Source organism: Myotis daubentonii, chromosome 5 (assembly GCF_963259705.1).
Source record: "Myotis daubentonii chromosome 5, mMyoDau2.1, whole genome shotgun sequence".
Taxonomy (NCBI): Eukaryota; Metazoa; Chordata; class Mammalia; order Chiroptera; family Vespertilionidae; genus Myotis; species Myotis daubentonii.
The window spans coordinates 87246599-87259286 of NC_081844.1; the positions used below are offsets into that span (position 1 = coordinate 87246599).

Below are 12688 nucleotides of genomic sequence, written 5' to 3' on the forward strand. Positions count from 1 at the left end.
CTTAACAAATTGAGAAAGTTTAAATTATGGATATTTTATTATCATTAAAATTACCATGAAAAGTCACGGCATAGAAAATAGTAGAAATGAAAAACAGCATATCAAATGGTATTTAATTGTGAAAATTATGTCAATAGGGACTAAAGTAAACAGAAAAATAAAATTTGGATTTTTTGAGGTAAAAATAGGACTATGCTCAATGCTAGCTAGGTACTGAGAATATACTGATTAATAAGATGATTTGCCCAGCCAGCATGGTTCAGTGGTTGAGTGTTGACCTATGAACCAGGAGGATAAGGTTCGATTCCGGTCAGGGCACATGTCTGGGTTGCTGGCTTGAGCCCCAGTGTGGGTCGGGTGTGCTGGAGGCAGCCGATAAATTATTCTCTCTCATCATTGATGTTTCTATCTCTCTCTCCCTCTCCCTTCCTCTCTGAAATCAATAAAAATATATATTTTTAAAAAAAGGAAATGATTTTTCTCTTAGGAAGCAAAAAATTATAATGGAAAGAAATATGTAAAAACAACAAAACTCAAAACCAATTACAGTGTATTAAAAGTAAATGAACAGAATGATTCAGAAACACAAATGACAAAGGCACTAATTCTGCCAAAAATGGAACCTTCATAGTCTGTAATTATCAGTTGTTTTGGAAGAGGAAAATTGAATGTTGAAAGAAAAAAATTAACCCACTGTAAAACGAGGTAGGGATACGTTAATGTCAGATGGTTCTAGTTTAGAAAAAAACCTTTGTAGTTTTGTTGTTTTTGTAAAATGTCAGATACTTTGAAAAGGACTTAAATAATGAGAAATGCTACATAATTGGATTATATATCATTGTCTGGAAAAACAGCAATTCATACACCTATTAAAATTAATTATTGCCCTGGCCAGTGTGCTTCAGTATGTTGAGCATCGCCCATGCACTGAAAGGTCACCGGTTCAATTCTAGGTCAGGTCTCATGCCTTGGTTGTGGGCTTGATCCCCAGTAGGGGGCCTGCAGGAGGCAGCCTATGGATGTTTTTCTCTCTCCCTCTCCCAACTCTCTAAAAATCAATAAAAACATATTTTAAAAAAAGATTTTAAAAAATCACCTATGTCCTCTGAAGCATTTAAACATTTTACCCAAATTTGAAGTCATCAACTCAGTATCTATTATTTTGGTTTTCACAGGATCATTTTTAAATTGACTCTTTACTATCTTAAATTTGGTCTGGTTTTTTTTTTTCTTCTTTGAAGAAGACAGAATGGAATCTATAATAATAAAAGCATAATATGGTAATTAGACCGGACGTCCTTCCGGATGAAGCCAGGGCTGTAAGTGAAGCCTGAGTCTCAGCTGCCAGAGGGAAGCCAGTGCTGGCAGCCAGGGATGGAAGGCCAACTCTTTTTTTATAACTGTTAACTAAGCTCATTGTACTAGGTGTGTGGAAAAGTTATCTATCTATCCCAGTGGTCGGCAAACTGCGGCTCGCGAGCCACATGCGGCTCTTTGGCCCCTTGAGTTTGGCCACAAAGTTTCAATCGCACTGTACATGCGCGCCTGCACGTGGTATTTTGTGGAAGAGCCACACTCAAGGGGCTGCAGTTTGCCGACCACTGATGTATCCTATATAATCCTATATAATAAAAGCCTAATATGTTAAGTGTCCAGTCGTCTGGTGACGGGTCAACTGTTCAACCAATCAAAGTGTAATATGCTAATGATATGCTAAGGCCACTCAACCACTCGCTATGACGTGCACTGACCACCAGGGGGCAGACAGTTGACTGGTTGACCAGTTGCTAATACGTGCACTGATCATCAGGAGGCAGATGCTCTGTTGGGGTCCGGCTGATCGGAACTGAGGAAGATGGGCCGGACACTCCCTGGAGCCCTCCTGTGGTCCTTGCTTGACTCTGATCATGCACTTGTGGGGTCCCTCTGCCGGGCCTGTGCCCTCTCGCAATCCGGGGGATTACCCCTCTGGGGGATGTCAGAGAGCTGGTTTCAGCCCGGTCCCGCAGGCCACTCCACTCAGGAGGGCGCCAGATGCAGAGCTCACAGCTGGCGAGTGCTGTGTTGGTGGCGCGAACCTCTCCCAATCGGGACTGGTTGGGTGCGAGCCCGTGGCAGGTGCAGTGGGGCCGGGATGAGTGGGAGTGGCAGGTAGGAGCTGCAGGTGGTGTTGGACTGCGGGTTTCGTCCTGATACCCACAGGCCTCCCCGAGGGACCCCACCCGTGCATGAATTCATGCACTGGGCCTCTGTCCTATATAATAAAAGGCTAATATTCAAATCAACTGAATGGCAGAACAATTGGTTGCTGTGATGCACACTGAACACCAGGGGGCTGACACTAGATGCAGGAGCTGCCCCTGGTGGTCAGTGTGCTCCCACAGGGAGAGCACCGTTCAGCTAGAAGCGGGGCTCATGGCTGGCGAGCACAGCGGCAGTGGCGGGAGCCTCTCCCGCTTCCATGGCAGTGCTGAGGATGTCTCACTGATGGCTTAGAGCAGAGCGGGCCTAAGCTGTCAGTTGGACATTCCCCGAGGGCTCCCAGACTGCGAGACGGCGCAAGCCAGGCTGAGGGGAACCTTCCCCTCCCCCCAGTGCACGAATTTCGTGTGACCGGGCCTCTAGTCCTATCTAATAATAGACAAACATGGTAATTGACTGTACCTTCGCTACGCCTCCCATTGGCTAATCAGCATGATATGCAAATTAACCACCGACAAAGATGGCAGCTAATTTGCATACTGCAGGCAGGGTGGGACAGCGTGAGCCGCCAGCCCGCCGCCATCCAGGGCAGGCCCGCCCCTGCCTTGCCGCCTGGGACCCAATTGGCCATTGGCGGGTCCCGGGAGGCAAGGCAGCCCGGCCCCAGAAGCCGGCCGGGCCTTAACTCTATCAGTAAGCACTCTGACAGTCAGTGGCATAAATGCACCAATTAAAAGACAGATTATGAGGGTGAATCAAAAACAAAACCCACTTTAAATATAAAGACACATATAGATTAAAAGTAAATGAATTAAGCTACAGCCTGTTTTGCTCAGTGGATAGAGCATTAGCCCGTGGACTGAAGGGTCCCAGGTTCGATTCCAGTCAAGGGCATGTACCTCAGTTGCTGGCTTGATCCCCAGTCTCTATCAAAGCATGTGCAGGATGCAACCAATCAATGTGTCTCTCCCTTTCCCTTCACTCTCTCTAAAATTCAATGGAAAAATATCCTTGGGTGAAGATGAACAAAAACAAAGTAAATGGATTAAGTAACATTAAAGAGATTATAAGAAAAATATATTCCAAATTTTGTTAGTTGTATAATGGTTATGTTTAAATTATTAACACCTAAGAAATTTGGTGAAGGGTACATATAATATGCTGTAGTATTTTATAGTTTTTTTTACATGTATGAGATTATTTCAAATTAAAATATTAAAAAATTAATAAAATATTAATTGAAATGTATCTGCATTACATGAAAAATCTAATTGCTTCTAGCATAATTTATTAAATTGTGCTAAAATTTATAAGGGTTCAATTAAAAGATATCTTAATTCTAAATGATATAATAGGAAATATATAATAGTGTAGTTATAAGCACTTATCTGAAAACAAAAATTTAAAGAAGTGAATTTAAAGAAGGGATTAGCCAAAAAAAATATATGCACAACCTGTGGACACAGACAACAGTATGGTGATGGCCAGAGAGAAGTGGGGGGCAAGAGCTGGGTAGAGGGGGCAAAAGGGGGGAAATAGGGCATCCTATATAATAAAAGGCTAATATGCAAATTGACTGAGTGGCAGAATGACTGGTTGCTATGATGTGCACTGGCCACCAGGGGACAGATGCTCATTGCAGGATGTGCCCCCTGGTGGTCAGTGCACTTCCATATGGGGAGTGCCACTCAGCCAGAAGCTGGCTCATGGCTGGCCAGCACAGTGGTGGTGGCAGGAGCCACTCCCACTTCTGTGGCAGCACTAAGTATGTCCGACTAACGGTTTAGATCCGATCCCTTGGGGGCCTAAGCCTTTAGTCGGACATCCCCCAGGGCTCCCTGGCTGCCAGAAGGATGTCTGACTGCAAGCTTAGGCCTGATCTCCCGGGGAGTGGTCCTAAGTCAACAGGTGGACATTCCCTAAGGGGTCCTGGACTGTCAATGGGCGCAGTCCCCCCCTTCCCCCCCCCAGTGCACTAATTTTTGTGCGCTGGGCCTCTAGTTTATATATAAAAGACTAAGCGAGGGGCTGATTAGCCAGTAGCTATGACGGGCAATGATCACCAGGGGGTAGACCCTCTGACCGGTAGCTATGACATGCACTGACCACCAAGGGGCAGACGCTGAACGTAAGAGCTGCCGAGCTGCGATCACTTGGCAGCTGTGGTTCTCGGGTGACTCACCCGGAACCATTGAGGAGGGAGTTTGATTCCGGGGTGCGTTGCCCAAGAACTGCCCTCTCCCAATCTGGAACCCCTCAGGGGATGTGAGAGAGCTGGTTTCGGCCCAGTCCCTGCAGGCCAGGCCAAGGAACCCCACCAGTGCACGAATCTGCACTGAGACTCGTATATAATATAACATCCTGGATTCTGGAGACTGGTTCTTAAGTTGAAGGCAATTGTCCATCTTCAAATGAATTTACATAGACTATCTTTATTTTTCTGAAAATATATTTCCTATTATCAACAATATAAAATTATTCAAACACTATATTCCTAAACTTAAGATTTCTCATTTAATTCTGTGGATGGTATGTTATTTCTCTGTGCAGAATCATGGATTTTGATGGTTAGAGAGGTGAATCAGTCTACACCAGAAGCATTGTAGAGTTTTGTATTGTCTAGAGTTTTTCTCCCTTTGTGTGTTACTTGGATTTGTGTTGCATTAGTTGTCATTTTGCCCATTTCAACATAGAGATATTCATCCAAAGCAGTAATTGTCATTGGGATACTTTTAATAAATAAGCTTTCATCTCTTTAAATGACTCTTTATTGAGCTCCTACTATGCACCAGACATGGTGTAAGCCCTGGAGCTTCAGAAGGTATGCCAGGAACCTTGGATTTGCCGATAGAGAAGACACATGATAAATATGGCTAATGATCAGGAGGTATAGCTTTATATTTTTTCTAATTGGGCTTTTAGTTTGAAACTTATGTTGGGCCCAGCCATGGTGGCTCAGTGGTTGAGCGTTGACTTATGAACCAGGAGGTTACAGTTCCATTTCCAGTCAGGGCACATACCCAGGTTGCAGTCTCGATCCCCAGTAGGTGGCGTGCAGGAGGCAGACAATCAGTGATTCTCTCTCACCATTGATGCTTCTCTTCCTCTCTCTCTCTTAAATCAATGAAAAATATATATTTTTTAAAAAAACAACTTATCTTGGGATTTTTTCACCCTGTGAATACTCCAAAGGACAAAATCAGGAAAATCACAAAGAGTAGCTAAAATTTGAGTTTGAATAAAGACTATCAACTCAATAAAGTTAATAATAATGTGAAAATGTTGCTATCAGGCATGTAAGATACAAACAATTTAAGATAGAAACGTGAACTTGGCATGTTTGAAGTTTGAAATTATCCAATCATACTCTGCACCAATTAAAATTAAATTGAATGCATATAAATTGTGAATGGCTTATCTTCACCATTATTGTAACCTATTTGATTTTTTTTTCTTAGTAAATCTTTATTCAGATTATTACATTTGTTCCTCTTTTTTCCCCCCCCATAGCTCCCCTCCACCCAGTTCCCACCCCACCCTCTGCCCATACCCCCCCCCACTGTCCTCATCCCTAGGTGCACAATTTTTGTCCAGTCTCTTCCCGCATCTCCCACACCCCTTTCCCCACCAAGAATAGTGAGTCCATTCCCTTTCTATGTCCCTGATTCTATTATAATCACCAGTTCATTCTGTTCATCAGATTATTTATTCACTTGATTCTTAGATTCACTTGTTGATAGATGCATATTTGTTGTTCATAATTAGTATCTTTACCTTTTTCTTCTTCTTCCTCCTCTTAAAGGATACCTTTCAGTATTTCATATAATACTGGTTTGGTGGTGATGAACTCCTTTAGCTTTTTCTTATCTGTGAAGCTCTTTATCTGACCTTCAATTCTGAATGATAGCTTTGCTGGATAAAGTAATCTTGGTTGTAGGTTCTTGGCATTCATCACTTTGAATATTTCTTGCCATTCCCTTCTGGCCTGCAAAGTTTCTGTTGAGAAATCAGCTGACAGTCGTATGGGTATTCCCTTGTAGGTAACTGAGTTTCTTTTTCTTGCTGCTTTTAAGATTCTCTCTTTGTCTTTTGCTCTTGGCATTTTAATTATGATGTGTCTTGGTGTGGTCCTCTTTGGATTCCTTTTGTTTGGGGTTCTCTGCGCTTCCTGGATTTGTAAGTCTATTTCTTTCACCAGGTGGGGGAAGTTTTCTGTCATTATTTCTTCAAATAGGTTTTCAATATCTTGCTCTCTCTCATCTTCTGGCACCCCTATAATTCTGATGTTGGTACGCTTGAAGCTGTCCCAGAGGCTCCTTACACTATCTTCGTATTTTCGGATTCTTTTTTCATTTTGCTTTTCTGGTTGGGTGTTTTTTGCTTCTTCGCATTTCAAATCTTTGCCTTGATTCTTGCGCTCCTCTGGTCTGCTGTTGGGAGTCTGTATAGTATTCGTTATTTCAGTCCGTGTATGCTTAATTTCTAGTTGGTTCTTTATCACAACATTGAGGGTCTCAGTAGATTGCTTGAGGATCTCACTACCTTTATCGGCGGCTTCTAGACAGTTCTTAAGAGACCTTAAAAGTGTGGTTCTGAACTCAATATCCTCCATTGACAGTTTTGTCCTGTTTCTTTGTCTCCGCATTTTTTATGCTTTCTTGGTGCACCCCCTAGTGGTCTTTGTGCGCAGTCTTGTTGTAGTTAAGCCTTGATTGTTGTAGTTAATACTAGGGGGATTTGACCTCCAGGCCAACTGGCTGTGAGAATCAGCTGTGTCTGCAGTGGGAAAACTTCTGTCATCTAGGGAGGTGCTAATCTAGCCTTTGCCTGAGGCTATCTAGCCAATGGCTCAGTGCACGGCTTGGGCGGGGCGGGGCACACGGGATCAACAGAGCGGGTGGAGGGAGCAGTTATGGCTGCTCTCAGTCCCGTCCCCAGAGGCTCTGCCTCTCAGAGTCCCAGCAACTGCTGCAAACCTCGGAGAGAAAGCTGCCGTCGCGTTCTGACCGATGCCAGATAGTCCCGCTTCTCCCATTTGAGTCTGGGTCCCTAGAGACTCGCCCAGAACTGGAGCTCAGAATCTGAGACTCCCTCCCGATTGAAAACGACAATCGCACCCTCAGCTACCAGCCCGCTCCGCACGTACCTCCGCACCTTTGTATTTTCCGCACTGCGCCTCCTCTGAGTCTCGTATGCTGTTCTCTTTCCTTCTAGTTGAAGAATTTCCCCTCAGCCAGTCTTCCTGTGGTTCTGGGCGATGTCCGTTCCGTCTTTTAGTTGTATTTGTGAAGTGGTTGTTCGAGGCAGCTAACTCCGGTGTTTACCTATGCCGCCATCTTGGTTTTCTCCTGATTTTTTAAAAACTTTTTATTGTGGAAAAATTTCCAATATGCACAGGAGAACAAATATTATATTACAATCTTCATGTCCTCATTTACCAGCATTAGTGTTTATCAACATATGATTAATCTTGCTTCATCTATAACTCACCCCTGACTTGATTTTATGGCGCAAGCCCCAAACATAACATTTCATCTGTAAAAACTTAATTTTCTCTAAAAGATAAGGATTAAACACACACAACACACAATCACAATCCTTTATCATACTCCCCTAAAAGTTTGTAACAGTTATCCTTTGTCAAACATGCCAGTCAGTATTAATAGTTCTTGGTTGTATCATAAATGTCCTTTCTACACATTATATTTAGGTGATATGTTTCTTAAGTCTTTAAATCTGTAACAAATTTCCCAGTCCCCCCCCCTTGATACTTACTTGTTGAAGAAACAACTCATTTGTCCTGCAGAATTTTATTTTTTTATATCTGGACTTGGCACAGTGCATCCCCTGGTATCATTTAAGACATTCCTTTATCCCCTGTATTTCCTGAAAATTGGAGGTTAGATCTAGAGACTTAATTAGGTTTGGCTTTTTCTTTTGGGGGCATGAATATTTTATTGATGGGGTTATATATTTCCTACTGCAGTACATCATTATATTCATAATACCAAGTTGTCTTCTTTCTGTGTTATAGATTTTCTTCAGTGTGTACAGGTGTTTTCATCCTGACCCATCCATTTTAACAGTTGCTCATGGTTTCGGCGGCCATTGTAATTATTGCCTAGATCTGTTGTTTCTTTAGGGGTTATAAAAGTGTCATATTGTAATTATATAATTTCTTGTACATTTATTGGATAGCATTCTGCAAAGTAAAACTAGGGAGTGTTAGCTATTTTGTTAACCTGAAATGTAATTTTTACAGGAAAGATGGGATAAATGCTTGTTTCGTTTCATTTACCAGTTTTAGAATAATGAATTGGTTTCCTAGTATCTTCCAAAGGGGACCACTGTATTTTTTTAAGTATCATAATGAACTCATGGATTTTTAGCATTTGCTGTTTCACTCCCTTACAGCCCTTTTCAATGTCCAAATTTCATCTTTGACCAGTGGCTCCTGCAGGTTGTTTTGTTTTGGGCATGCTAGTGTTTGATAGCCATCTTGTTTCTGGAAGGATAAACTATACCAAGGTGCACCACCTTTCTCATCTTATAAATTGTCGGCTCAGGCCTAGAATCAGCCTTTTATCAAAACAACTGGTTAGCCCTAGCCAGTTTGGCTCACTGGATAGAGCGTCGGCCTGGGGACTGAGGGGTCCCAGGTTCGATTCCGGTCAAGGGCATGTACCTTGGTTGCGGGCACATCCCCAGTAGGGGGTGTGCAGGAGGCAGCTGGTCGATGCTTCTTTCTCATTGATGTTTCTAACTCCCTATCCCTCTCCCTTCCTCTCTATAAAAAATCAATAAAATATATATTAAAAACAAACAAATAAAAAAAACAACTGTTTATTTTTGAAATAGTATTTAGAGACTTCAAAATGTGTTGAAGAAAATTAGGCTTCATCTGAATAAACAGCTGTCTTTCTGAAGTGTTTGAACACATGTTCTTTGTCATTTGTTTTTTTTAAAAAGACATTCTGCAAACTAGTCTTTTAGTTTCCAATTTACTTTGAGGTAGTTACTAATTAAAACTACTTGTTACATTGAATGCTGTACCATAAATCTAAACTAATCACATGACTGAGATTGTACTCGTTTTTTTCTCTTTAGCACACTACATTCTTCAAGAAATTGTCTGCAGTAGGACATTCTCAACTATTTTTAGATCATTGAGGATATGTTGAATTGTTTTTGCAGTGTAATAGATCAACCCTTTTCTTTTTAAAAAAATCTTTATTGTTGCAAGTATTGCATATGTCCCCTCTTTTTCCTCATTGATCTCTTCTAGCTGATCCTCTTCTAATGTAAATTTGGAAGGGATTGGGGCTGAGCACACAGTATGTAGTCAGCTATACAGTATATGTGTCACTTCCTCCTTTGTTCCTTATATGGGAAGAGAAGGTAATAAAGTTTAGCACATCCATTTCTCTTCTGCATTTACTATGAAATCAAGTGGATGCTTTGTGGCTTGTCCTATTAAAGTTTATTAAAAATCTTTTGGAATTTTACAACTTTTAAGGTCATTTCATCGGGTGTTTTAAAAGATTCTGAATTCATTTTATTTTGTCTTGTTTCACATAGTGAATGCCTGACTTTAGATATAAATTACTAAGTCCTAGAAATAGGTCTTACATGTGGTAGTCTGTGAAAAAGATACTGTTAAATGACCAGCCAAAGGGAGGTTTTGTTCCTTGATACCTTGTCTTTTTTCATCTTGTTCTAAAAAATTTAGCTTCATTGCGTCTGACATTCTCGCATCCATATATATATATATATATATATATATATATATATATATATATATATATATATATATTCTAAATGTGCTTCTTTCATAAAGTGGTTCTTAATATTGAAATAATTTCATATGTAGTGGCTTATCTGTTTATCTGGGGGTTTGTCCTTTTTTCCCTTACTCTATATTTGTTATCCGCCTGCTCATGGGATAACAAATTTGCACTGTCTTAATTTTTTCTTTTGAACATTTCTTTTTCTCTGCAAGGCTATGTGTTTTACTTTGTGTCTTTTTTATATATTTTTAAGTTCTTTTATTATTGTGGGTTTTTTTTTCCTGCTCTAAGATATGGGAGGTATATTTTGTGCCAACCTGAAATTATATGAGTTTGAGGAGTGTATTTGTTTTTGTTTTTTAATGAATGTGACAGCCTTTATAACCACATGTCTCATTGGATGCAAAACTCTGTGTACATAATAGCTCAGGGTTCCTTTGTCTAATAACTTGATATGTTTGATCAGTTTAGGCTAAAATTAGCACATAGTTATTCTACTTAAGCTTATAAAAGATGAAGATTATGCAGTTATACTACCTAATTCTTACCCTTTCTTTATACCTCAGTGCATTCTAACCAGTTTACATGTCTGTTTCTTGAGTTAGAAAGAATCTCAGTCACCTCTTTCTCAAATACTGTTCCTATTGGTGTATTTTCTCTGTTCTTGGCTCGAGCCTTGGGAAGTACATCATTACCTAAGAGAAGCTTGTGACTCGAATCCAGTTGCCCTCCTATTCTTTCCTCTATAGGACAGCCCATGTACTCTCGTGAACATGGTGCTGCTGCATCTGAGCGACTTCAGTTGGGGACACCGCCTCCTCTGTTGGCAGCTCGTTTGGTGCCACCTCGAAACCTCATGGGATCCTCCATTGGGTACCATACCTCAGTCTCCAGCCCCACCCCTCTGGTCCCAGGTAAGCTTTGCTGCAGACGGCCACCCACCTCTCTGCTCTTTTGTACCATAAGCTGGCCAGCCTGTGAGATGACCTGCCATCCTGATCTGCTGTCCCAAATCCCATTAAAGCTTTTAGGTAGTTTTTTTTTTTTCTTTTTTCTTTTTTTTCTGTTCTTTGATTTGTCCCTAGTGGCTGCTAGATGATTAGGCCTCCTGTGTGTCTATCATCTCTGGTGTCTTCTGTATTTACTTTCATTGCTTCGGTAACAAAAGTCATGCTTGTTCCTTAAACTAGTTTCTAATCTGATTAGATAGGAAGAGAATATATATTTGTATGTTTTCTAGCCAGTTATACATTACAAGAAAAACTAGGTTAATTTTTCTTTAAAACAAAACAAAAACATATGGTTTCTTGCTGATTGTGGACAAACATGTTTCCCCCCACCCCTTGTTGTATGGACTGGCTGTATAATGTAGTGATTTTTTGAAAACTTTTCTCCTATTTCATGTATATTTTGAAGACCTATGGAATGCTTTGTGGGTATCTCATGAAGTTTTTAATTTCTCACCTTGTCTTTATTTAGTTCATTATAATTAACTAAAGGACTCTTAAGTTTCTTGAGTTTTGTGTATTGCCAGGAACTGTAGAACAAGGTCATTTGATTATGTACCTTCTTTAACTTTCTGCAGCCTTAACTGCAAATTTTCTGTTAAGAGAACCAAGTGGTAACTGAAAACTTTTAAAGTTTCTTTTCTTTTTAAAAAAATATTTTTATTGATTTCAGAGAGAAAGGGAGAGAGATAGAAACATCAATGATGAGAGAGAATCATGGATCGGCTGCCTCCTGCATGCCCCCTACTGGGGATTGAACCCACAACCCAGGCATGTGCTCTGACTGGGAATCGAACCCGGGACCCTTCAGTCCATAGACTGACGCTCTATCCACTGAGCAAAACCAGCCAGGGCACTGAAAACTTTTTAATCATAATTTGATGATCTTATGCTCTGAATCATAGAACTGATTGGTCAATAATAAAGATCTTGTAGCTGAAATTTAATATGAATTACATAAAGAATATTTTCGTTAAGGGAAAAAAAGAGACGCAAGGACTTCTAAATCACAATTGCAAAAATCACTATCTTCACTCAGTCTTAATCCTTTCATTTTATGTAGGATGAAAGAGGATATATATCATTTGGAGACCAATACATTCAGTAATAACACCAACAAAATAGTTACTTATCATAAGAATTTAAAAAGTTAAAATTTTAGTTGTAGAGAAAACAAAAGGGACATGATAAAGTGTCATTGATGGGATGGGTGGTAGTAAGATGATTACATTGATAAATATAAAATTTATTTATTAGCTTTTTGAAATAAAACATTTGAAATTTGCATTATGTATGAAGCCAGCTATTATCTCTCTAGTGTAAAGTGCAGATAACGTAATCAGTCTGTTTTTTCCCCCTCCTAATTAAAAGAGTACCTAGAAATTGGTGAGACATAGTAACAGAGGCAACTTATCTAGTCTTTTATATATGGTGTTCCATGTATGTGAAAATTTCTCTTAAAAATGTGTATTGAAGTTTGAATAAGATGGTTAATGTATAGGATAAAAATGACTAGTTAAATGAATCTGGAAATATATCAGTAATTAATAATGAGCCCAGCTGGTGTGGCTCACTGGTTCAGTTCCTGGTCAGGTCACATGACCTGGTTGCAGGCTCAGTCCCCAGTAGGGGCTGTGCAAGAGGCAGCTGATTAATGTTGTTTCTCCAATGTTTCTATCTCACTATCCCCCT

General features: G+C 40.4%; 1 protein-coding gene across 1 annotated transcript in view; it reads left to right on the top strand.

Annotated features, from left to right (window-relative positions):
- RBM27 (RNA binding motif protein 27) overlaps positions 1-12688 on the top strand; it is a 73425-nt gene that overhangs the window by 26899 nt on the left and 33838 nt on the right. The window contains exon 8 of the mRNA XM_059699539.1: positions 10705-10903. Within this exon, the coding sequence (XP_059555522.1) occupies positions 10705-10903 (199 nt within the window). The remainder of the gene's footprint in view (positions 1-10704; positions 10904-12688) is intronic.